This window comes from Emys orbicularis, chromosome 5, assembly GCF_028017835.1.
Source record: "Emys orbicularis isolate rEmyOrb1 chromosome 5, rEmyOrb1.hap1, whole genome shotgun sequence".
Taxonomy (NCBI): Eukaryota; Metazoa; Chordata; order Testudines; family Emydidae; genus Emys; species Emys orbicularis.
Window position 1 is genome coordinate 33,144,094 of NC_088687.1, and position 27,829 is coordinate 33,171,922.

A 27,829-nucleotide genomic window follows, 5' to 3' on the forward strand; every position below is an offset into this window, starting at 1 on the left:
TACACCAGTCCTACAAAACACAACCCCAATGCACTTCTGTGAGCATGCATGTTCAAGTAGTATTCATGCCCCCGCACACCGCTCTCTTCTTTTCTACCTCTCTAGCTTTGCCCTCCCTATGCATCTCTGATCACTTCTTGGGAAGTGACACTGCCTTGAATTTTACAACAGCTCTGCTCTCAGAAGGACATAGGTCCTTTAAGATTACAACATACAGTGTGTCTGCTAGCACCAAGCAGTCAGACATAGTTGGGAAGTGCTCTCTGTGTGTCTGCTCATGTGCTCATGATCCAGAACTCAGTTGCTAATGTACATCACATTTTTGGCATGCCAGCCTTAGCAGTAAATTTCTCATATGGAGTGGTGTGAATGTGGAGAATGGTGTAAATATTCCTTTGCAGTAATATTTTGTTTTAGAACTACGTGGGAACAATTTTACTATCTCTGGAGCACCAAACATTTGGCATCTTCATTCATGTTTTGACTTCCATAGTGATGAACTGTATATTTATGCAAAATGTAAAAGTATTAAAATGGGAGGCCAGTATCTAAAAGAGAAATCAAAAGCCTTTCAAAAACATCAAATATTGGAAAAGGAGTGGGGAAGGGAATATCCAGGTCTGAATCAGTGTAATTCCAAGCTCTTGCTGTGTAAGCGCAAAAAACAGAACACAACAGAACAAACAAACAAAACTGTACTTAACTGGAAAGGTTGTGAAGCTTATACATATAGTGACTGAAAAAAAAACTATGGTTAACCTGTAAGGACAACAAAATGCAAAGCAGAGGATAAATAAGGTTTGAAGGTTTCTCAGAGATGATAAATATTAATACTGTATTGTTAACAAGTATTCTGTGTCTGAATTTCACCAAGTTAGTCTTTTTTTTAATTGCCTAAAATTAAAGTTTAAGATTCTACTGTACTGAAATACCCAATTGCTTTTTAAAAAGCAACTAAATAAGTACTCATACAACCTGTAATATTGTGTCTCATGTTATGGGGGGAGGGATAGCTCAGTGGCTAGAGCATTGGCCTCCTAAACCCAGGGTTGTGAGTTAAATTCTTGAGGGGGCCACTTAGAGGGGAGGGCAAAATCAGTACTTGGTCCTGCTAGTGAAAGCAGAGGGGGCTGGACTTGATGACCTTTCAGGGTCCCTTCCAGTTCTATGAGATAGGTATATCTCCATATATTAAACTGATACATTAACAAAATGTGTTGTTTTTACAAAAGCTATTTTCTTTAATTTAAAAATGAACAATTTTCCGTAACAAGATACTGATATTTAATTAAGTGTTTTTTCAGTTCTGAAGAAGTTACATTTTACTAGGCAGGCCTGCTACACTTCTGCCTTGGGGACAGAGCCTTTCTCCTGCATAACAAAAAGACCTACCATCCTCCACGTCCATCGACCTACAGTATCAAGAGAGAGGGACAGAGTCTCTCTCACTTGTTGGCCAGCCTTACCCCCTGATGGTGATCAACATCTCCGCAGCCACCCACGCCCAGGCCCTCCCCCTGCCGCCACAGTGATTTGTGTCTCTGAAGCTGCTCCAGGCATGCTGGAACAGACGTGCTGCCTGGCCTGCTGGGGAAGAGATGCGAGTCCCCCCCCAGATTTCTTTTGTGTTTTTCTGCGGGAGGGGAGGGCACAGAAATATACGAGCCATATAAATTCTGTGCCCACACATGGGCGCAGAATTCTGTTAAGAGTAAAATAAAAAGCGGGCAGCATTATGTCCCTTAAATGTAAACAAACTTGTTTGTCTTAGCGCTTGGTTGAACAAGAAGTAGGACTGAGTGGACTTGTAGGCGCTAAAGTTTTACATTGTTTTGGTTTTTTGAGTGCAGTTATGTAACAAATCTACATTTGTAAGTGGCACTTTCACGATAAAGAGATTGCACTAGAGTATTTGTATGAGGTAAATTGAAAAATGCTATTTCTTTTGTTTATCATTTTTACAGTGCAAATATTTGTAATAAAAATAATATAAAGTGAGCACTGCACTTTGTATTCTGTGTTGTAATTGAAATCAATATATTTGAAAATGTAGAAAAACAGTCAAAAATATTTAATAAATTTCAATTAGTATTCTATTGTTTAACAGTGAAATTAATAGCGATTAATTTTTTTAATCGCGATTAATTTTTTTGAGTTAATGGCGTGAGTTAACTGCGATTAATCGACAGTCCTAAATATTTTTTTTTTAATTTAAAGTGTTATGACAGTGTTGTCATTATTATTACTTAAGTAATGCAGGATAATAATAGGAACATAGGAATTGCCATACTGGATCAGATCAATGGTCCATATAGTCCAGTACCCTTTGGCCAGTACCAAATGCTTAACTGGAAGGTGTGAGAAACCCTGTGGTTGGCAATGATGGAATAACTTGCCAATAAGAGAAGTTTCTTCCTAACATCTGTAAGCTAATAGTTGGCTTATACCCTGAACTATGAGAGTAAATATTCCTTAGAACTGTTTTTTAAAGCTTTTCTAATACAACTGTGAATATATAAAAGTTAAGTTACAAATACTTGATAACTAATACCCTGCATTCCAGTTATAATCCTGGATTTTCATTGAAATTACATTACAGAACACCAGACGGGGTGGGGGTAGAATGTCATTTTAAATTGCTCAGACTTTCACACATGAAAAGTCATACGGTTTTTGCTAATCATTGTCCTGGACCTAGCTGGGTACTTTGGGAAGTGCTTGGTTCTGATTGTCCTGACATTTTATTAATTGTTTGCTAAATGTTTTATTATCCCTCAAAAGCCTTTTTTTTTTTTTTTTTTTTAATGGGTAGGTAAAAATCTAACCCAATTTTTCCCCCAGGAAAAAAGTGAGCGCATAACGATCTTCCTAGCAGATTCCCTTACTGTCATTTATAAGGCTTTACATCACTCTGGAAATGTAGAAGCCTTAAAACTTTTACAGGTTTTTATGCTCCTGGGGGAATTGACTGAGAATGGGAACAGTTAACTAACAATTGAATTATTAATAATGTTACTATGCAGAGAGGTTGCTACATTTCTGCCTCAGAAAATCAGATCAATTAACCTAGATAATTCCTCTCCTTCCTTGACTTTTTTGTTTTAACAACTTTGGGGTATGTGTAGACTGTTATGTCCTCCCACAATTCTCTCAGTTTTACTTGGGCACTGTTGGAGGTGGAGGTGCTCAGATGCCTTTTTAAACTTGCGAAGGCATCCTACTTTTATCTCCCTTCACACACAAGTATTGCTGAAATTTTCCTAGCAGTTGTGAAAAATATGCCAAGAATCCCAGTTGCAGGGGATATAATTCATGATAGAATCAGGCTGGAACTGTCTCCCTACAGAAAAATAAGAAGTTGTAAACATGTCAGAGAATTTAGTTGAAGTTCTCACCTCCATACAAATAAACTGAGCCTTTTAAAATGTGAGCAAATCTGTGTAATATCAACGCCTTGGAACCTATATTCTGAGCCATAGAATTGGTGCAGTTTTGCAAACTTTGCTTAAATCAGAAGGCCTGCATTAGTTTTGCCACTTCCTCAGATTTTCCTGGAAAATATTAGTAAACAGAAACTTTTTTACCAAGTCACCTGTAAAATGAAAAATTAATAATTACATTGACTAGTAATACATCATATAAAAGAGCACATCTCGTTGTCAAAGAACTTGACATACAATACCGCTGAGAAGTATGATCCTGCATGAATACCCTTGTTGGAAGCAGGGAGGCTGTGATTTTATCCATGGCCACAGCAGGATGCTTGCTAGAGCTGTCATTAGAACTCAGGAGTTCTTAGCTCCCAGCCTGTGCTCATTAAGCCCCTCAGTCAAGAAAGCATTTAAGCACAGTAACTTTAAGGGGACTTAAGCGTGTGCTTAAATGTTAAGTGCTTTTCCCGAAAAAGGATGACTTCTTGAATAGACGAAGTCTTTCTTTTTAAACATCAAAGAAATTGAAGTAAGTAGTCCTGTCTAACTGAAATATTCTACCTTATGTTCCACCCTAAACTTGGTAGGGTCGTAATGAATTGCTATCCGTCCCAGAGAGATCTAGAACTGATACATCCAGTGCTGGTTGTATTTATGTCATGTCTTGTGCGCTGTCATAAGATGCAGGTTAGGGTAATTCTACACACTCGTGTATTTGTCCCATTTATGACACTGAAGGTCAGGTGAAACAAATCAACTGGTCCTTTTGCTGTGCTCAAGAAACCATGTATTCTTATTAACTGCTTTGGTCATAATTGCAACACCCTTGCTTTCAAAACATACATAGCCCTGATGTTATCACTTCTGAAATAATGTTTGTCATAGGATCACTTTTGGTTACACATTTCTTCATTCTGCTTTGATAATTTGCAACTGGTGATGGGAATATTTTAAAATATAAAATAAGCTAAGTTCAGTAATGTCGTGTCATGTACTTCAGCCAGCATGCTGTCCTCTGAGCTGCAGCCAATTTTGGATTGAATTCAAAGTAAGACTAAGACAAATCCATTTTGTGTGCAGTCAAGCACGAAATAATGTTGAGATTTCCTGTTTTCCAGTAGACAGATAGCATACAGTTTTTTCAAAAATAGCAGGCAACACAAAGTTCAAATTCAGTAACTTTGTTTCACTGGACTCTTTCAATCTGGGAAGTAATAGCTTTTAGCAACTGTAACCATGACACAGAGGGCATTGATTTTTGGACCAGCTGAAAGTTCATGCATCATGTAAATAGATGTTACTTGACTTGCTTTCCATTGTATATCTACATTTAAGAGCGTTTTGGTTTACAGTATGCCAACAATTTTACTGAAATACCTTTACTGTATAAGTAATTAAATTCATCTACTAAAATAACCCTATAGCTTCAGTTGGTTATGTTATTTTTTCGCTTCCTGTCTTAAACAGTTGTATAATGTAACTTTGCTGCCACTTTACATTCCCGAGGTGGCTGCATTTCAGTGGTGGATAAAATGAATCCCTATATAATTTGTCTGTAAAGTCTCTTGGATATCTCTTGAATTAACTAAATGGTTACTAAAAATTGAAGATATTTTTTCAGCAATAGTTTCACTGGTCTAACTGATTTTGCTAACTTTCACATCTGGGTTTTTGCTTGTTTTTCAATCCTTGGTCAGAAATCGACATTGAACGTTGCGTCCGTGAGTCAGTCAACCTTTTTTGCTGGACCCCTAAGAGTGCAACATACAGGCAACATGCACAGCCTCCAAAGCAAGCCAGTGACGGCAATGGCTCAAGAGGTTCAATGTCCTGCTTCACAGCAGATTATCAGGATGCACCTAAAAGTGACCTGGTGAGTGTTTTAGGATTATGCTTTCCTGTCTCCTCTAGAAAAAGATGTAGTGTTAAGGGTAATGCTACAAAAACGTTAAGAAAATCACAGCTCTGTTATTATATTGTAATTCAGGTTTGGCTTCTTTTAGTGCAATACTTTATTATTCATTACTAAACATGTATATTGTTGGCTCCTAAAGACCTCAAATAGGTTGGGGAGTCATTGTGTACACAAATAATAAGTGACAGTCCCTGCCCCTAAGAATTTGCGGTCTAAAACACAGACTCTTTAAATTTACAATAATGTTTTAAAATGCCTTAGATCTTTCTAAAATAGGTTTTCTGGAAAAGGTGTGTTATGAAGGTCGTATGTTCATCATACAAGACTGGCAATATTACAACTTGTGAGTTAGTGAAACTAGAAATGAGTTGCACCGATTATCCTAACCAACTGACAATAATGCTTTTATACCTTTGCTATGTGATTTTCCCACCCCAATCGTGGCTTTTAGTTTCAAAGTCCTCACGTACCTGCTGCCTACATTTCTATGTACTTCATGTCCTACATAATGAGTAAGACCTCGTGACCTTCCCTACAAGGCAACCAAATGTAATTCCAGCACATTTTACAAATATGATAATGCAGAAGTTGCACAATTTCACTTCAAGCAGAGCTAGGAGTAGAGTCTGAGGTCTCCAATACAGAAGACCTAAGTCTCTTCCACACAGCCTGCTCTTGTGCCAGATCTGTGGGGCTGGCTGTCCTGCCTGCAACTGCTGCTCCAAACACCTGGAACTGTTGAAGGTTGAGGGGTGTGTTTTGTTTTGAGGAACAGTTTATTGCAGTGAATGAAAGAACAGCTCCTTGGGGGAGGCAGTGCCTTCCTCCCCACCTGTATATGTTGAACCTTCTGATTTTTGCTCTGGTTTTGATATCAGTGTGATCTTTTAATTTTTGTTTCAGTTCCATTTTGATCCTAAAGCTGCTGTAAGGAATGTGCCAGTAAAATTATTTTATCTTGTGCCAGGACCTCCTCCTATCCCATCTCCACTCTTTCGGCTCCGTAAAGCATTTTATTTCCATAACAGAGTATTATCAAGGGCCTGGCTGCAGGACTATGAGCAAGCTCTTGCTACTGAAGAAGAATAGTGAAGGGAGTAAAGTTTCCTTGAGAGGGTCAGGAAACTTTGCACTAATGCAAGACAGGCTGTGGTCACTTCTGATTGCTTTTTCCATCTGGCATGTCACGTTACAGTTGTTGTTCAGATCTTGTAAGTGAGCAGATCTTGGGTAATAGTATGTGAATGAGTCCCTGTGTTTTCTGTTACCAGTGACATTTTTTCACAACGAATAGATCTGTACTCTGTAGCAATTTTGCTTGGCAAAAATAATTTCCAGATGTCCCCTTGTAGCTTCTTTTACTCTAGCCTAATAGTTATTTCATTGTCAAATAGGCTATCTTAGATTAAGGACATTGGGCTATTTTAAACTTTCCTTCCTCAGCAAATGCTCAAATCTCCTGTTGAGTTTTGCAAAAGATTTTGAAATAATTTGTATGTGTCCCCCATCTTGAATCAGAATGTTTGCAGAGCTGGCATTGCAATTGCAAGAGAGATGCTTACACAAAGTGCATTATTATTCAGTAAATTATGTTAGGCCATTAGAATTGCTTCCATCTGTTCCTTCTTAACCATTCAGAAATCAAGGCAATGAAGTGTGTGGCTTAAATGTACCTTACTATGGCAAATAGGCTTTTCAACCTCCTTATCATCCTCTGACAACCACAAACATTTCAATATTTTTGTTTTACATTGTAATACAAAAATTAAGGATGGGACTTCTGTAATCTCTTTACAAAAGTGAAAAGCAAAATATAAAACTAAAGAGGAGCTACACATTGGCTTAGCCCTTGTGGACTATAATCTTTCACAGTAATATCTTAACTTAAAAACAGACGCTCCAGCTGCTTATTTCTCATTATAATTATTAAGGCTACAGTTGGGATTAGGATACAAATACCAGTAGGCTTACAGTTTCTTCAAGCTGGTTTTTCCCTAGGCCTGGCAGCACTACTTTAAAAGTCCACATTTCTGCATTTTGTTCAGTCCTCTACTCTGAGATGGAAGAGTGCTTAGCATATCGTAGTCGTGGGACCTGCTTCAAGTTGAAGAATTCATCCCCTGCTCAGGTCATGAAGTATTTGGCTGTGGAGTCACATCAGTGTGTTTTGGGCACTTGCTTGTAATATATATGAGCTCCTAAGTATGGTATCTCTTTATTTCTGAAATATCAAGATGGCCGTGTTAGTGGTCCTCACTTGAGCTAGCAGGGTTTTAAAGACAGTATTTAACTTCAATATTTTATGTTCCATTAAGGTAAAAGAGTGCTGAGAAACATGGAAAAATTAACTTCCAGGAGGAGTTATTTCATGTTATAAGACTTCTACCTTTTACTCAAACTGAAACTCCAAGAAGAAACATGATGGCACTGTACTTCAACAGAACTGAACGATTTAGAAAAACTGCTGACTTATTGATAAGCTTAAAGCTGAAACAGAGGAAAGAATTCACTAGGGTTCTGTTTCCAAATGGATATGTAATTGTGTCAGGGAGATGTACAAGGCCAAGGGACCTTCTGACATAGCATGTGCTCTTCCAGATCAGTTATAATATCCTGGACTGAATAGTCTTGAAGACATTCAAGGCCCAACAGTCTTAAAACACTGCATACTCAAATGTCCAGGACTCAGTAATGTGCAAATAACCTGTGTCCCCTTTCCCTATTCTGCTAGACACAATCTCTTTTTTGCTCTCTGTTCAGTAACCACAACTGGTTGCTTCCCAAGAATAAAGGATGTAGAGACTGGCACCTCCAAAGGAAATGTTGTCCTAACAGTCCTTTTCTCTTTTCTGAGATGGCAATGATCTGACACCTTTTATTTTTGAGAAGGTTTTATTTTGAATTTTTTCACTTCAAGTGTCTGCTGTTCACTGGCAGAGCTATAGTCTCATGCAGGGCTTTGTCCAGTATGTTTATCCATAGTGTACATAGTTATGATCATTTCAGTAATTTTCACATCAATGTAATTGTTATAATAAAAATGTTCCTGTAGCACATCTGTTTCCAATCTGAGGAGGTGCAGCCACCTTCCCCTTTCCTTATGGATAGATGCGGGTGGGGGATGTCTTGAACCTTATGGAAGAGTGTCCTGACAATTTTTTTTGGCCTGTCTTAGGAAAGGAGACCGTAAGTGATTGGCTTGTTTAGTCTAGCAAAAAGAAGGCTGCGAGGAGATATGCTTGTTCTTTTTTAATGCATTAGGGAGGGTAAATACCAGGAAAGATGAAGGACAAATGGATATAAACTGGCCATGAACAATTTTCTAACCTTCAGAGGGGTGAAGTTCTGGAACAGTCTCCCAATAGCTGGTGTGAGGGCAAAATACATAATTTAGTTTTGAGAGAGAGTGGGAAAATTTATGAGTTTGCTTGTATGACGAGTTTGCCTGTGATAGTAGAGGGCAGAGGTCAACAACCCTGGGAGCTCACTTCTGGTTTGTCTTAAAAGCTCATGCTTCAGAACTTCAGCTGGCCACCTGCAGGAGTCAGGAAGGGATTCCCTGCTCCAATAAATTCTGTTTATCTCCTTCTGAAGCATTAGGGATGGCCATGGCTGGAGATGAGACAGTGTATGAGAGGGGCTCTGAGCTGGTACTGAGTATTCTTTCTCAGGCACTTGTCTGGCTGGTTCTTGCTCATGTGCTCAGGAACTAATTGATGGCTCTATGGGGGTCAGGAAGGAATTTCCCTGCACATCAGATTGGCAATGATCTTGGGAGTTTTTCGCCTTCCCCTGCAGTGTATGTATGAGTGTATGTCACTTGCCAGGATGATCTGGGTATATCTCACTTAATCACTGGTGTTGAAAGCCTTAACAACTCACCCTTTTGGATGTCTGACTTCAATATCGGCATTCTAGCCCTCCAACAAAACCCGTTTTCTGGTCACCGTTACATTTGCGAGGCGAGTGTCAGGGGTGGCAATGTCCTCCATGCATGTTCCACAATGATGAAGTGGTGCTGAGAACTCCACAATCATTTCTCCCCAAAGTTAACTCTTCTTTCCATGCCTCTCAGGAGATTATTCTTCCCTCATTCTGTCCCAGGCCACAGCATCCGACCAAGAAGCTGTGACACAACTTGGGCATCAGAGGAGCACTGAAGAATTGCACTAAACATACAGAATCCACGAGAAGGTCAGGCACACTGTTTGTCTCCTTTCATCCAAAGTGTCAAGGACTCGGAGCTTCCAAGCTATCCATTGCTATGTGGCTCAGACTATGCATCATGGGGGCCTATAAGGTATCAAGCATCCCTGTTCCAGAAGAAATCAAGGCACATTCCACGAGATCTGTAGAAACCTCATGGGATTAACAAGCAAGTGCTTCCGCCACTGAGATATGCAGAGCACCCATGGGCATTGACTAACACCTGTATCAGACACTATAAAGTGGAGTTCCTGTCTTTTGCAGAGACCTTCTTTGACAGGAAGGTGCTACAGGTTTTGCCCAGTATTGCCTTTTGACAAACCTTAGTGGGCCGGATTCCTTTTCTAGCTCATTCTATTTACTTTTTCCTTATCCCTCTCTACTTCTGTTTCACTGCTTGCTACTTCCCAGACATAACAGAGCTGTGGCAGACGCTGGGCTGCAGAATGGAAAATTTTTTACCAGATAATTTCGTTTCTGCTAGCAGCATCTCCCACAATTCTACCCAGCCTGGATGGCTGTGTAGCCAAGGGGTCAGCTTTTTATTTGGACAGTTACTATGCAGACAATTGCCTGCTGTACATAGTTAATAAGTTGGCATTTGATGATGATGTAAATATATTTCTACAAGTTTCACCCAGCTTTGGAATGACTTATCTGGCGACAAAGGAGACATGGCCAGCACTCACTGTGCTGCAGCTTTGATTCGCTTCTGGAAACTACAGTGTGTTGGGGAGCAGCCCAGAAATAACAGAATTGTGGGAGATGCTGATAGCAGAACGGAAATTATTGCGTAAGGAATTTTCCATTCTCTGTTTTACAGCAGGGGGAAGCTGAGGCATAGAGCTTGTAACTTGCTCAAGGCCACAGAGAACACTATTGTTAGGGCCACGACCGGATATTGGGACTACTTGATTCCTCATCCAGTGCTTAAACCACTGAACCACATTTGTTGTTGAATTATTATTTGTATTATCGTAGCATCTAGCATACATTATTTGTATTACCCAGACATTGACCAGAACTCTCTTCTGCTAGGTGTTGTACAAACACAGAACAAAAAGGGTCCTGGCTCCAGAGAGCTTACAATCGAAGTATAAGATAAGAGACAACAGATGGATACAGACACACCTGAGAGTACAAGAAAACAATGAGTCATTGTTGGTCAGCATGATAGGCAGTGATCAAAGCACACTCGCAGCCTCACTGTTGTCAAGCTTGTTATAGGCATCATGACAAAGCAGAGCGTTGAGGGATTTTAAGGAGATGATGAGGTAGCTTTCTGGATAGTTACAGGAGTTCTCCCCGAGCGTGATGGGCAGTGGGGAAAAGCCAGAAGGTGCTTGTTTGAAAATGTAACAAGTGGAAGATGGAGGCTGGCATCATTGGCCAATTGAAGGCAGTAGTTGGCCTCTCAGTGGTGAATGAGAGATGATAGGTAAGGTAGGGATAGGTGAGCATTGAAGAGCCTTGAAATTGAAGCCAAGTTGCATGTGTTTGATGCAAAAGAGAAGGGGAAGCCAGTGGAGGGATGTGAATAGGTTATAAAACCAAGGAGACCCAAAAGTAAGAGAACAGTAGGCATGCATGAAATAGTCGGGTAAGACATTTTTCTTAACCTCGAGAAAAGTTCCACTGTCTGAGCCAAAGTACTGGCCTTATCAGAAAAGCCTCTTTGATGTTGCTCCACAATTCCTTTCACACCCCTAAAGGACTCTGGATTATACTAGATTTATATTGGAACTCCCTTATTTTTATATAATTCTTTTCATGCCATAAGCTGTATTTCCCCTGTAGACCAAAGCCAGCAGTAGACTCATCCAATCCACCAGTGCCAAGGAGTTAAGCAAACGTTTATGGTATGTAACACAAAAGAAAAAAAAATTGTAGTTTCAGCTGCTTTCCCTTTTGTTGTTTTTATTTTTCCTTCTCCCTCCTAACACATGTTGTATTTTATGTGGAGTGCTTCAGTATGATGGCTGCATCCCTTCTGAAACTGAAGAGAAATCAGGCTTTCCAGGTATTACGGCAGCATACTAGTTTACCATGTTAGAATTTACAGGTAAAGACTTATGAATATACTCAGTTGTTTTAATGATTACGAGGATATGAATAATGTGGGCAATTGTACTATGAGGGAGCTATTCAATATGAAGGTGTAGTCTATAAACATGTTCATTTTTATGCACTGTAGTTTTTTTGGCAGACTTCCAGTCATGCATATGTGAAAGTCAGTGTGTCTAGTGATCATAAGAGGCACCTGAGGAGTTTAGATTCCTAAAACCAATTTAGTCTATGTCACCGGCCAGCAGGAGTTATGTTAGTCTTCAAGTAAAGTTTCTAAAAGGTCTTTAAGCTCTTTAGATTGTTCTCTTAATCCTAGGGCCATCTTTCCTTCAACTTCCTCACCCACCTCTCGTAATAAGATCGGTGCCAGGGAAAATTTGCTGCCATAGCCTGTAATGGGGCCAGATTCTAATCTTCAGTGTACAGCACAATCAGTAGTGGATTTCAGAAAATCCAGAGTACTTACTTGCAAATCTAGCTCTTACAAGCAAATTTCTCAAGACCCTTCCTAACTGTCTTCCCACTCCCTGAAACAAGCGCACTACTTCTGTAGTATGCTTGTTTCTCCACTAACGTGGTCTCCAGTTTCACATGGGTTACATTTATCTTTTGAGGTTGGATGTTTAGGAGTGGGAACAGATGGAAAATGGCGGCCTTGATGGAAAAACCATCGACTTTACAATGAGGGTATTTTTACGACTTTTTAAAATTTCAATGTTTAATTCTAAACACTGGCTGTCTCCTCATGTATTTGTATTTTTCTTTAAGCTGCTTGACTTTTGTCTCTTGAGTGCTTTTTATTGACTATCCAAATATTTGCACAGTATATATCAAAATGTTACAGTACTTTGGTTACCAATAAAATTAAAAGTGTTTGCCCCTGGGTAAGTATTTTTCTCCCCAAACTATCAGCTGGTAAAATTAAACCTGTTTTTACCCTTAGCATTACTTAACTTTCTTCTTCTTACTGACATTTAATTGCAGCTGCATTAAAAGGCTCAGAAACCTACCTCCTCCTTAGACTTCCCAAATATGTAGCTTAATCTTTTACTCTTTCAGCCATAAAACATGTCTCTACTGAGATATAATCTCAAGAAGGAAAGAGACATGTGTCCCGCTTCAATAGGATGCAATACGGCCTCAGATGGAGTATCTACCATGCTGACTTTCAGCTTAGCTACAGCTTAGCCTTTTAGTGTTAGTGTAGTTTAGTTATTTTATTAGTTTGATAGGGCTTTTATTTGACTTTTTCCCCTTCATTGTTGTCATTGCTGTCGTATCCCCAGGCTTGAAGAGCTGCCACCTGCAAGGAGTTCGTTTCAGTTAGTGATGGACATTCCAGGTGCCTCCACTGTTTGAAAGAGACTCACATACCTAATAGTGTAACAGATGCACATCTTTTAAAAGCAGAACTAGAAAAAACAGGGAAATCAAATTTAGACTCCTCATGAGGGAGCAAACAAATTTGAGCTGTTGAAAAGTGTGTTTTAACTGGTGAATTAGGCATGTCATAATGACACATCCGAAGCCAGCAAACACTTAAACTTATTGGGAGCTCGCTGATTAGCTTTATAAAGTTTTCACAATATCTGATCAGTACAGTGCTCCAGTGCGCCTACTAGACAAGTGCCCATGTAAAGTAAGGAGAAACATAGAGCATAAGAGGGCCTCTCCTGCTGTTTTTACAGCTGCTCCTTAGCAGGCCCAAAATACCAGGTTTCCCTTCCCGAAGACCGTAGAAGTACTAGGTTTTCTCTACTGCTGACTGTCAAAGAAGTCCAAGAATACAATCTGCTGCCAGGTCCTACAGACCTCCGAACTGTAGGAGAGTAGGGGGGGGTTGTTTGTCCTTTTTTTTTTTTTTTTTTTTTTTTTTTTTTTTTTTTTATGATAACTGAGATTTTAGTCTTCTTCCAACATTTGCAGTAATCCTTAGGGTTTGTAGTAGTTGGTGACTGACTCACTGTAGATGAACCTAGAAAATAGCCTAATTTCTGTGAAATTTAAATCAATCACTAGAAGCTGAGAGCTGTAAGATCCCTACCAAGATGCAGTTTGAACATCTACAGATCAGAAATGGTTGATTATTTGTGTAGTAGATTTTTTAAAATGTGTATTTTTACGCGCATGTACACACACACACACACACACACACACACACACACACACACACACACACACAGTGAGTGCTTTGAAAATTATACAGTCTGATCTCTTTTAACCACAAGTAAGTAAGAAAGTTATGACAGCCTTGTTAAATGCTGTGTTGTGCTGACTGATTATACTAAAACTGCTTTAAAAGAGTACCTTCTAGTATAAGTTTGTGAGGAAAAACCCATTAAGGAATATAATAACCACATGAGCTACAAGGCAAAAATGAGCTCAACCTAGTTTGAAGCAGCCAATCTTTCACTCTCAAAGCAAACTTTAAAACTACTGACCCAAGACATGGAGGTGAAATCCTGGCCCCTTTGAAATCAGTAGCAGTTTTTCCATTGAGTATTTTGGGGCCAGGATTTCACCCAAGATGTCTGGTCATAGCCATGAGTTTTAAGCAGGAAAAACTCAGAACAATCTACTAAACTGCGAAATGAACCAGGGATCTTCAGTAACAAAGGTACAGATATCTGCCACTTCAGCTACATTAATAATTCCAGTGGGTGATAGCAGTAGTAAGCTCTTATCCTGTATGTAGCTCAGTCATTAGATGGATTCCAGCACATTTAGCCACCTTGTTACACACTCCTGTTAGGGGGAAAAGCTTGGGACGCTCATGTGACAGATATGGCAATTTCCCCTAATATCTTACTGTATTGCATTTATATATCATTGTGGGCCAGAGACTGTATGTAATTCCATGAGGGGAGGTGACTTCAGTCCTTCAGGAACTAAAAACATTGGGAGGTGATTAGGAAAATTTGCTCAGCTGTAACACCTCCAGCAAGGTACCACTATCTGCAGTCTTGCATATAGTGGTTCAAATTAAACTCTCCAGGGAGCAACAGACAAAGAAAGGCCTTTTGGATAAATAGCTGGAGTATAAACTTACTCAGGCCCTTCTTTCTAATCCAGTAAACAGACAGGACCTTCTGTCCAAGGTAGGGTCCCAGTCTTTAGGAAAGGTTTGGAAAGACTGACACCTTCTAGAGACAGAGGTTGGAGTTGGGGTGACCTCTGTAACGCTTTTTAGCATGCGTGTGGGATCTTTTATTGTTTTAAATATGTTTTCTCTTTAATGCTTTCATTTTAAGAATAAATGTACTTGCTTAGAATCATAGCATATCAGGGTTGGAAGGGACCTCAGGAGGTCATGTAGTCCAACCCCCTGCTCAAAGCAGGACCAATCTCCAGACAGATTTTTACCCCAGTTCCCTAAATGGCCCCCTCAAGGATTGAACTCACAAACCTGGTTTAGCAGGCCAATGCTCAAACCACTGAGCTAAGAGCTGTGTGGCAACTTATACCTGTGGGCAATTATGCTGTTTACAGTCTCTGAAGGGGGAGAGCAAAATTCAGACTCTGGCGTGTTCAAGCAGTCTGGCTTGCTGGGAATAACACAGTGTAAGCCGGGCACTGTGAGCCTAGGAAAACCCCAGTCAGGAAGGAGAGAGATGCAGGTCTCCACCCAAGAGAGGTAATGGCTGGAAGCCAGAAGCCTAAAAATGGATGATGCCCTTCCTGGACCACAGAGGGGGGAGTACAGATGCAGTTGCCCTGAACTGTGACAGCTTGTCCCAAGCAGCTAAGGACCTCACAAATTCAAATCCCAGTATGGGCCATCTCCATTGTGGATTGCTAGTGGGGATTGCACCTAGGATTTTTGGCACAAAAATCACCAGTCACTGGTGGTCTGTGGAGCACTTGATTGCGATCTGCAGAGAATTGTCTATTTTTTGTGGCTTTTGTGAGGACAGTTGTGGGCTTATTGGGATGCATGTCTATGGGACCATAGTCATGCATGCTGATGTATAGTGCTGCTAAGTCTGTGTCTGATTCATAACAGGATATATAATAGCTGAAATGCAAATGATATTGAGTTTCAAATTGACATTGCAGTCTCTGGAGATTTGAAGCTTAAATTAACCAAAGGAAGCACTGCAGTCCTTTGTGTTCTGCCCAATTTTTAAAAATATGAATGTAATGATTATGGTTTAGGGTTTTTTTCTTGCAGAAGATAAGGCTTTAAAATCAATAGCCAAAGAAAATAAAACAAGAAATATACTAAGTTATTAAATAACAGCCACATAATTAGGGCTGTCGATTAATCACAGTTAACTCACGCGATTAACTCAAAAACATTAATTGTGATTAATCGCAGTTTTAATCACACTGTTAAACAGTTGTGTATTGCATGCTTTTGATGTTTTTCTACATTTTAAAATATATTGATTTCAATTACAACACAGTATACAAAGTTGACAGTGCTCACTTTATATTATTATTTTTATTACAAATATTTGCACTGTAAAAATGGCAAACAAAAGAAATAGTATTTTTCAGTTCACCTCATAGTACTGTAATGCAATCTCTTTATCATGTAAATGCAACTTACAAATATAGATTTTTTTTTTTGGTTACATAACTGCACTCACAACCAAAACAATGTAAAACTTTAGAACCTACAAGTCCACTCAGTCCTACTTCTTGTTCAGCCAATCGCTAAGGCAAACAAGTTTGTTTACAGTTACGGGAGATAATGCTGCCAGCTTCTTATTTACAATGTCACCTGATAGTGAGAACAGGCGTTTGCATGGCACTATTGTAGCCAGCATTGCAAGGTATTTATGTGCCAGATATGCTAAACGTTCGTATGCCCCTTCATGCTAAGGCCACTGTTCCAGAGGACATGCATCCATGATGATAACAGGTTCTGCTCGATAACCATCCAAAGCAGTACGGACCGCCGCATGTTTATTTCATCATCTGAGTCAGATGCCGCCAGCAGAAAGGTTGATTTTCTTTCTTGGTGGTTCTGGTTCTGTAGTTCCCGAATCAGAGTGTTGCTCTTTTAAGACTTCTGGAAGTATGCTCTGCACCTCATCCCTCTCAGATTTTGGGAGGCACTTCAGATTCTAAAACCTTGAGTCGAGTGATATAGCTACCTTTAGAAATCTTGCATTGTTTAACAGTACGATTAATCGTGCGATTAATCTTTTTAATCGCTTGACAGCCCTATTGGTAATCTAAAATCTCTAAAGAATGTTATGGTTGGTTATCAAATTGTAATCTAACTAGAGTTTATTTTAATTGAATGTAAACTGATTTGTAACAATCTGCTTTGTTTCCGCCTTCATAGGTAGAATTACAAGAGCATGTTGTGATAATCTAGAGATTTAGATCAGACAGATTCCTATTTAGACGATGATTAAGAATTGAAAACATATTTTGTCCTGATTTGCAGTTTGTGAGAGTCCTTAGAGTATGATTAGCCTGCAAAAGTATGCAGTGTATTACTGCAGAGTCAAAGTATTCTGTAAGTGTCTGTGCCTTAGGCTCAGGTTCTGTATCCATTAATTGTCCAAGCAGTTCCTCTTCACACAACTTTTCAATTATCCCCACATTTGAGTTTAAAGCTGTGTGTATTCTAGACACTGAACCCCTCTGACCTCCCTCAGTTAGAATTCCATGACTGATTTACAAACAAGTTTTATAGACTTGAATCTGCAAATATAAAAACAAAAAAGCAAGTATATCTATGGTTCCAGTGAAGCTAGTTAGATGCAACTTCCTCTGATTTACCCTGCTAAGAATCCTCTAAGTCTTCTGTGTGTAGAATTAAAATCAGATGATCTATAGGAAGACACTCACCGTTCCCTCTTTTTTTAGGAATGCTAATTTTTTTTCTTCTGTTTTGGAGACTGTTGTTTAAAAATGGATTTTGATCTCCTGTAGCTCTAGAGATCAAAAAAGCTTGATCTTTTAAAAAGTAGAGAGTATTTGCAGTAAAAACAATGCAAATGGTAACTCGTATAATGGAGAATAAAAATATGGGACCTAATCTTTCTCTCTTCCCATGCCTGGGACTCATTGAAGGAAGTAGTTGTATGCTGGAGAAATGAAGGATCAGGCCTGTAATAATACATTAAACATGATGCAGCACAGCCAAGAAATGTTGATGGCAAATATTGAAAGAACTAAAATAAAAATATTCATCATGGTTGAGCAATATGGGTTATTTCATTCTCCAAGCTTCCTGAGTAATTTGGTCATAGCTGGTTACCACAGCGATGACAGTCTCTGACCCACATGCAGCACAAGAAAATATAGTTTCAGGATGTTAGAAAAGCTTTCCAGAATCCAAAAAGTCTCTCTGGCCATAAAGTGCATGCCCCTCCACACTGAATTTTAATTATGGTCACAGGCATAGTTTAGCTTGTGGGCTCTGCTAAATGACGGGCGATTTTTGCCACCTATCTTGGTTAATGCTCATTTGATTAGCTGATAATTACTGGATGATCTGTTTCCCAGCTGGTTCCCAAATGCTAGACTAATTATCTTGGCTCCCCTCTTGGTGATATGACACCGTGTGAATGGCATTGCACGCCACTGCAGAAGTTTTAGCTGGGTTGGTAGAAGGAAGGGAGTCTCCTTTCTGCTTTCTTGACCAAGCAAGTAGTAGGTTTGTCTTAAATAAAAGTCATTCTGTGGCATATCTTGGACTGGACCTGCCAGTTAGAGTGAATTGTTTCTCTGTGGCATCTTCTAATGCTATAACTCTCTGAAGATGTCCAAACAGTTTTGTATGCCTCTTATCTATCCTTTATTTTTTCAGCAATAAATTCTACTTGTTTCTCTTAGAACTGAGAATGTTCATCATTAAAGCCTGAGACACATTAAGAAGAAAAATAATTAGAGGTTCTTGTCCTGAAATCAAATAACTTGGTAGTGTTAGCTGTGTAATCCTTTCACTAATAGATGTTGGGCACGTTCTCCATTCTGACATATTGTTTAATTACAAAATGAATTTTTTTAAAGTGCATTACTTTTGATAGTGCAGTGGTTCACAAACTTTTGTACTGGTGACCCCTTTCACATAACAAGCCTCTGAGGGCGGCCCCCCCTTATAAATTAAAAACACTTTTAAATATATTTAACACCATTATAAATCCTGGAGGCAAAGCGGGATTTGGGGTGGAGGCTGACATCTTGTGACCCCCCATGTAATAACCTCGCAACCCCCTGAGGGGTTCCGACCCCCAGTTTGAGAACCCCTGTGATAGCGACTTACTAAATAATTGTTCAGTGCTTTATGCACTACAATTTATAACTTTATTTCATGTTACCCTCCATCCACAGGTATTGTACAACAAACTATGAAACACTGAAAATAGTGTGTTTTTTTTCTCTGACATTTGTTTTAAAAGAACAGTTAGAAATGTATCATGAAAATATGTCCATGGGAACCAACAGATAGCATACTTGTGTAAGCCTGTTGGAAGTGCCAGATTCAGAACTGGATGCATAGTTGTTTAAGGAAGACAAGTCTCTCACATTTGAGCATTAACCCTGGCTATTTTTGTGAGAGACATCACTACTAGAAATAAATCTTTTGGCAGCTAGTATGTATGTGTGGTGCAGTTTCCTGCGTATGACCGTTTTATTTCCTATTTGATTAAAGAGGCCATATTTTTATCATAAAAATAGTAGTCTGTGTCTACAAAAGGAAAATGAAAAGAGCACCACAGTGCCTATTAGGTTTCGTTTTAGTTCAGAAATAATTCACTGAGTAAATCCACTGCTAAAAATATGCTTTAAGATTAGAATTGGTTATAGAATTTGCCTTCAGCTTTGCTCTGCTTCTGGTAAGCCAAGTTTGATTCCAAAACCAGATCTGGTCCATTTGTTGTTACTTTCTGTTGTGTAGCATAGTAAAATATTGGAGATTAACAGAAATAATTTTTTCTGTGTAAGGTGACATGAGAAAATGGCTTTCAAAGTCCTAATAACTGTATAAAACAAACACACACACCCCTTCCCCACACCCTCAAATCATCCTGGAATAATTTTCTCGTATGCAGCATATCATCACTAGATTTTGGGGTCATTTTAGTGAAGACCTAGATCCCTGTGCTAGATATAGCAAGTGTGGTAAAGACATAATAAAGGTATGGTGGAGCTAATAGTTGAAGTTGTGTAATATGTGGGATATTATGTATAATATAATAAATAAATTAAACCACCCTACATTAAAAGAACAATAAGGTTTCATTTCTCCCATCCCCCCCCAATGGCTGTTTGACTTGATGTTCCTCTTTCCCCAGGCTCCATGTCTCAGTTCCTGTGCCTCCTGCAACCTCCCTGTCTCCTTGTCTCAGTTCCACCCTCCTCCTATCCCAGTCCTCCCCTCATCCAACCTCAACTCCAGGTCCCATTTCCAGCATCCTGTGGCTCCTTTTCCTGCACCTGGCTCCTCACCCCTCTCTGTATTTGAGTCAGGCTTTTTCTGCCTTCTCCTGCTTGGTGTCTAAGTGCCAGCAGGAGGAGCATTGAGAGCATGGAAGATAGTCTCCCAGCTCTCTATTCCTTTGCTTGATGCCACAGCTAGACTTGTGCAGCCAAGAGCAGAACTTGCAAGGAAAGTCCTGCTCAGCCCCTGTACCCCCCAGGATTGGGCACGCTCAGTGCAGATGGAATCTTCAGAGAATTTAACTGTCAATCTCTAACCAGTCTCTGCTGAACACATGGCAATTGAGATTTTCAGGGGCTTATAACTTGTAAAATCTGCCAAATGTAGGCAGATTTTCATAGGGATGGTAAAAGGCATATCCCCCAACAGCAGGCAGTGGTGCTAGAACTATGGGTACTGGGGGCTGCCGCAACCCCTGGCTTGAAGTAGTAATAACAAACACTAAATATATGGTTTCCATTATCAGCACCCCTCACTATGAAAATTGTTCCAGCACCCCTGAGACCAGGGCAACCCACCTGCCAAATTTCAACTCCCTGCTCAAATGCATGAAGGCATTAGAGCTTCTCAACAAAACGGTTGTAAAAATTTTTACCATGGGCAAAGCAATGTATTTCTCTCCTAACTTCATTGTAAGAGACTCCTGAGCATGTTTTTCTGAAATTAAAAAAAAAAAAAAAAAATCAGCCTGAGGCAGACATCCACATGGAAAACTTTGTCCTGAATGGTGAAGTTTGACTAAGTTATAAGTAAATGAAAACAATGTCTTATATTGGAAAGTGTTGGACAGTCTTAACTCTTGAGGCTTTACTAGCGCCATATACAAACATGAGGTTGTGGGATATACATTTCTATTACCCTAGCTTGGGGATTACTGTATTACAAGTAATCCCATGATTGGGCCAATACAATTTTTTCTCTAGCAACCCATAGCAAACTGACAGGGACAACACAGAAAAGTCTCTTAACCAAACATGGAGTTTCAATTTGTAGTGTTTTAAAAAAAATCTTTTTCTGAATATGAGAAACAATACTTCCCATGTTAGGATCACCCCTTTTATCTTTTTAAACCTCTAATGAGCACTCTTTAATGATTGAATTGTTACTCTTGAATTGTTACAGTTGTTACATTATTACATGTGGTAATAGAGAGAGCGTACACTGCATACTATGCTAGATGGGAGTTGAATCACTAGATCACTCTGGTTCCAGCATAGAAGCTCTTTGTAAAAATCAGGTTAAGAAAAATCTACTGGGTCAACCAGATCTTTCTCCTACCATAGCAGGAGGGGTCCTTACGCTATATTTACAATCTCTAATTTAAAATGTCTTAGACAAATGGGACTTCCGCTGCTTCCTTAAGGCTAAATAGATTTTCAGGATATTCACCCTAAATTATTTTTATCAATTTCATGCTGTCGCTCCTAGTTATAAGCCCCTTTTACCAATTCAGTTCTTCCTGAGTTTTCACACCCTTCAAATACTTGTCACAGCTACCTTCTCTCCCCCATTTTACTCCCCAGATGTTTAGCCAAGTTGTACGTAATCAGTTAATATTTTTGTGTAAGTCAGTCCCTTCAGTCATTTTCATCATTACTGCTTTCTCTGTTTTTCCCCTCCCAACTTTATAGGAATTCAGGTTTTTATAGTAATTGTCCTAAACTCTTTAGTATAACCATTTGGTTATAACTACTGTAGAGTTTTATAGCAGTTTATAAGGGATCAAAACACTCTAATGTGCTTTAGCAACAAACTAACTCAATATAATTGGCAGGGTCTCCAGACTGGTGTATCTGGATTATCAAATAAATAAATACATTTCTTCCCTACCTACAACTTCAATTTTTCTAACTACAGCTGACCACTACTCTGGAATCGACAGATTTGACTAACAATCCTCTAATAATAAAAAGGATGTTTTAATCAATACTGCATAATATCCAAAGACAGTGTGGGAAGAAGGAAACCCATCCAAACTGTAGTGCTTGAGAGCCAAGGTAAGGTTGGATTGATATACCACACCAGTGCCAATCTCTTGTAACTGTGTACCTGTGATAGAAATAAGCCATGGCATTATTAATGATGTTGAATATACAGGTCCTTAATTGATACTTTGTCTTTAGGTGGCTGAACTATCCATGATTTAACCTGCTTTGGTTTTGATTGAAATTATTTTGATCATATTTACTATGCCTTAAAATTTTGTGATGATTAAAAAAGCAGTGCTGTGAAAGTAACACTATTTCTGCATCAATCTTCTCCCTATTTTAGCCAACAGTAATACCAGTATATCTCCACCGGCAGCCATTGGTGTTTTAAACACCCTATCCATTAGACTTCCACAAGCAGAGCTAGATGACAAGGGACTTAAAACACCAGTAGCAACCAAAGCATGTCTGTTATAGGGGTCCTAACACTGAAGGATCTAAACTGATGTTAAGAATGGTAGGCAGTTTTTACAAAATTTCCGTGGTGTAGACGAGGTCTCTCTTGTCGCATTCATGTCCTTTTAATACACTAGCAATATACTATTACTGCTGTGAACATTCTAGAGTAAGTCAAGGTGTGAAAAAGGAAGCTGTATTTTCTCATCTCCATCTCCTTGGGTAACATTATGAACTAAAGTTCTGTACTTCGGATGATGGTGTAAGGGGAAGAAAGAACACTGCTTGGTTTTCAGATTCCAGGCTGAGCTTGCAATGAACATAGTCAGAAAAATCTTGGTTGGGGCCCTAATCATGCAAATACTTATGCACATGCTTAACTTTGTACATGCCTGTAATCCCATTGACATTAATGGAACTATTCATGTGTGTAAAAGTTTATAGGATTGAGACCCTGATTTGTAAATTGAGAAAATATATCAAAGTCACAAAGAGGATAAATGTGGAGCACAGATATCATTTTGAGTACCTTTGCTGATTATAACCATATTTTTAAACTTTGAGAATCCTGCAGATGAAATATGGATCCTAAATACTTTACTAAAAAATATTTAAATTTGTCACTGCTAATGTAGGACACAAACAGTGTATTGTTGTCTCTCAGCAGGCCCTAGTAGCAGCTAACAGACTTTCCAAAGCTCTGCTGATGTTGCTCAGGCTTATCCATAAAATAGAAGGGACTCTACTAGAACCCCAGAAAAAATCAGTATCTGCCAAATGGAATTGGTCCTAATTGGAGGGGGGAATTTTTATGTTCATGTTAATACAGTTTTTTTAAGTGGGGTATAAAACAACAATTTAAAACTACTTAACAAAACAAGTATTCTTCCATGAACATTTCTTTCCTAAAGCTAAGTAACATAACTTGCTAATAAGTCTAATTACTTATAATTTCCAAAGGAAACAGTATCCAGCAAATGTAAGAAATTAGTCACTGTTTGAAAGTGCAAGAGGAAGTTGTCACTTCATTCCAGTTTCTTCACTTGCACGGTTTACCTTTGAGTTGATTTACATTAACTTGTGCTTTGTGTGTTTAAGACACAGCTAGACTGCAGCTAAGCTTTATAATTTCAAATGGTTTCCCACAGTGGTAAGGAGAGGTATTTAACCTTTTACTGAGCCAGCAGCAAATAAGACTGCAGCATGCCCACCCAGCAGCATATAGTGGAGAATTTTCCCTTCTGCTGTGCAAAATCAGCTTAATCATCCAATTATGTTATTCCAGGGAGAAAGAGGTGGATTTGCTTAGTAACAAGCAGTTCTGGCAAAACGACAGAGTTCATATTGTGAAAAAGTGTGTGTGGTATTTACCACATTATAAGGTCTGCATTCTTGATTGAATATGAAAGAATAACACGAAAGTGTCTTTCTATGTCTCATCTTTAACAATTTACTTTTTCTCCTTGTCCCTTCTGCCAGACATCCTTTTCTTGCTGGTAAAGCACTTTACACTTTTGAGGCCATCAGTATGTAATATTAATAGTACTTTGTTTATAAACAAAAAGGACAATATTAATAAGGGCCCTCTACCCCTTGCAGAAGTTCTTAGAAGACTGTACCTGCCTAATTATAGAGACTACAAATTTTGAATCAGTTTGAATAATATTGAGTAGCAACATCCAATTAGTTGTTGGAGAGAGTTTAGAATGTGTAAAACTCTTTTTGGGATAGAGGCAAAATCCATAAAGCTACCACCTTTTATCCTTAAGACTGACCTCACCTGTGATATATACAGAAAACTGCTATCTGATAATATCTAGATAAGTTGACAGGAATTCAGCTGGCTCTGGGCCCAGTCGCCTAGCAACCCAGTATACTTGGCTGGCCCTAATAAGCCCTTGCTAAATGGCTGTGCTCCCTGATCGGGGAAAAAGGGCCAACAGATCATTTAAGCACTGCAGCAACGGCTGTACAGTAGCTGCTCAATGCATTCACACCTGCAGCTGTGCCAGACCAGCTTCCTGCACCAGCCCTTGTTCCAACTCATGCCTGCTCGTGCTCCAGCCCTAGTTCCTACCTTCCTCAGAACTCCTGACTCCAGCCATTGACTTGTCTCCTGACCATGCCTTCGGTTCTGCCATTTGGTTTTGCTAGGCCAGACTCCTGACCACTAGGTCGCACCGCTTCTACTCTGTTATGTGACAGTGGTGAATTGTGATTGGCATATAGCTAGTCTGTGCTTTTATTTTTCTTCCTCCCTCTCCCCTGTCTCCTTATTATTTCATCCACCTGTTAGGTCTTGTCTGTTTAGACTGTGAACTCTCCAGAGAAGGGGCTGTCATGTACAATGTGTTTGTACAGCACCTAGTACAGTGGGGCCCTAACTTGTTTGAAGCCTGTTACATTTAGGTGTAAAGCATTGTGCATGGTAAGAGAACCTTCTTTGGTTTTGTATATGTTAAATGAGAGGGGGACAACTGGTATGGTCAGTGACATCTTTGTAGTAAGAGTCGTCATTGGTCTGCAACAGTCTTTTCCAGTTTACGATATATTTGTAGTTGCTTGTAGTCTTCTGCTTTCTTGTTTCCTGGGTGAAATAATAAGCAAGTATCAGATCAAGCTCTAGGAAATCTACTTGGCTAAAAACATGTTATAAGCTTATCTCAACTTTAAAAGTCATTGTCTCTCATTTCTGAACATAGACACATACCATAGGTATGACACAGATAAACAGATCGTGTAGAATGCCACCTTCAGCAGAACACGCGGTTCCTAAGGCATTTGAAATTTTGCAAAAAATCATACTTGGTCCTTTGCTTACCTTGAAATTGATTTAATTCAGGGGTTCTCAAACTTCATTGCCTCATGTCCCCCTTCTAACAACAAAAATTACTACACAACCCTGGGAGGGGAGGAGCGAAGCCTGAGCCCTGCTGCCTTGGGGGTGTGGGGGCAAAGCCAAAACCCGAACCCCGCCCCAAAGCCTATAACCTGAGCCTCACCATCCAGAGCTGAAGCCCTCAGGCTTCCGCTTTGGCCCCGGGCAGTGGGGCTTCGGCCCTGGACCACAGCAAGTCTAACGCCAGCCCTGGCGACCCCATTAAAAAGGGTCGCGACCCACTTTGAAGCCCTGACCCACAGGTTGAGAACCGCTGATTTAATTCAATGCTGAAATACTTCTGTTTAAAAAAGACTTTTTTTTAATGTGATAAGGAATGCCAAGTTCATTTAAAAACAAAAAGCAAAAAAACCTGCAGCCCACCTTAAGCCATTCTGTCTCCTGGACCAAAACTCAGCTAAATGCAAGAGCTATTATCAGATGGAACTGCTAAGTGCAGGTCCAGCAGAATCAGAAACACTTAATTTCTTTTCCATAAAGGTGTATCTGCATGTGAAAGCCAGGATGAAATGCCAATCAGAAATTACAGCTTAATGGAAAATGAGATGGAAGCTCTGATTGTGTGGCCTACCGGTACTAGAGCTCTTTAATCTTTCTGAAGCTCAGCGTCTAATTTCAGAATATTTATGTAGCTTTAATTCCTAATATTAAAAACATTAAAATTCCTAATGCCTCCTTTGTATTAAGAGCAGTAAATGCATATAGCTTAGTAATTCCCAGTCCTGTTTAAAAGTTAATGGGGTGAGAAGAACAAGTGCTCTAATTTAAAGGATTTAGGGGGTAGTCAAGGAAACACATGGGATGAGAGTAGACTTCTAATGCCAGCTCATATAAATCTTTTTTCTAAATTGTGCTGTCAGTTAAGCAACCTTCCCTGGTGAACAACTTCTTATAGCTGAGCTTTCTAAAATAAGATTCCGCACTGACGTTAGGATACGGGAAAATAAAAGTTCAGGAATTTTACTACAGTGTAACTAGGAGCAGATTTGAAAGCACTTTTAAAGAAAAGGGCAGGAGAAACAGTGACTTGCAAGTGTTTCCCAGCTCAGGCAGTGAGGTCACTACCAAGAACAGTGAGTGGAACGCTGTTGTAAAAGCTCTCTCTCTCTAACTACTGTCTTTCATTTTTCTGAGCAACAGTGTTTGATTCATCCCTATATTTTGATTGCAGTTTTCTGTCTGCTAGTTTTGACCTTTAAACCCATCTTTTTAAATAACTATAAACCACAACTGTGTGTGTCCGCATGTGAGGCTTTTTAATGCATACCCTGATATTGCTCACAGACTACGGATCCTTAATTTTACTTTCCATTATTTAGAAAAAAAGTTTTTCAGTGAATTTTTCTCTGTATACAGTATGGAAAACTCTAAATAGGTCATATCCGAAGGATAACAGAAGAGAGTAAGTTATAAATGCCTCCTCCTATTTTTTCTCCTAGGTGTCCTGGTCAATTGGACCCCTTCTTTTTTTACACCTGTCAGCCAATGAGCCTTACTGCCTTTAGAGCTGCCGTTTGTAGCCTAGTGGCTTCTTTCAGCTCTCACTTTCTATTGGTTTTTTTTTTTTTTTTTAAGTAGGCATTGATTCAGCAAGTACATGATTTAACTTTAAGTATGTAAGTAGTCCCAAGGACCTCCATGGGACTATTTGCAGCTTAACATTAGACAAGTGCTTAAGTACCTGGCTGAATCAGGCTCTTAATTGGGAGCTGTTTTATATTCACAGCTTGGTGGGTTTTTTAAATGAATTTAAAATGGACAGTGGCCACAAATGCTGCTGAGAGGACAAGTAATCTTTTTGGAGGCTTATTTTCAAATGGCCTCTCTCTCTCCCCTCCTCTCCCGCTCAGCTGGAAACTGGTGCCTAGCTATGACACCACCAAAAGGCCTAAGCAAGGGATGAGGCATATCACTGGGTACAGTTAAGAATTCTGTCCGAAAGTCTAGCCATCAGCTTAAGCTAAAAGTGGCTATAGCAGAGCTCTTAATCTTCCTCAAAGACCTCCACTGCACCTTCTTTCTCAATCACTGTGGACAGCACCACCATCCTGCCTGTCACTCTGGCCCATAATGTGAGCATCATCATCAACGCAGGTATCCAAGTCCTCATATCCAGGCTATGTCTAAATCTTGAAGATTCTTTCTGCATCACATAGGGTTTGTCTAAACAGCAAATTAGTGCATGGCAAATCTACAGTATTCCAGCATGTGTGCACTAACTGTCCATGTGGATCTTGCTGCTGCGCCCTGAAAGTTCCCCAGTATGATTTGCATACTGCTGTTTCAAACTTTAGGGCACAGTAGCAGAATCTACATGGACAGTTAGCGTGCAGCATGTAAGTGCACTGCAGATTTACGCCACAGCTTGCCTCACACTTATGCTTCGTTTAGACATGCCCTTAAACTATAAGCACTTTGGAGCAGGAACCGTCTTTTTGTTCTATTTGTACGGAGCCGAGCATGTGGATCTTGGCCCCTGAGTAGGGCTGGTAGGCATTATGGTAATACAAATAAATGACG

At 39.5% G+C, this 27,829-nt stretch overlaps 1 protein-coding gene across 1 annotated transcript in view; it reads left to right on the forward strand.

The window, feature by feature from the left end:
• TBCK (TBC1 domain containing kinase) overlaps positions 1–27,829 on the forward strand; it is a 188,490-nt gene that overhangs the window by 125,749 nt on the left and 34,912 nt on the right. Inside the window, exon 23 of the mRNA XM_065404906.1 lies at positions 5,129–5,304. Coding sequence (XP_065260978.1) covers positions 5,129–5,304 — 176 coding nt within the window. The remainder of the gene's footprint in view (positions 1–5,128; positions 5,305–27,829) is intronic.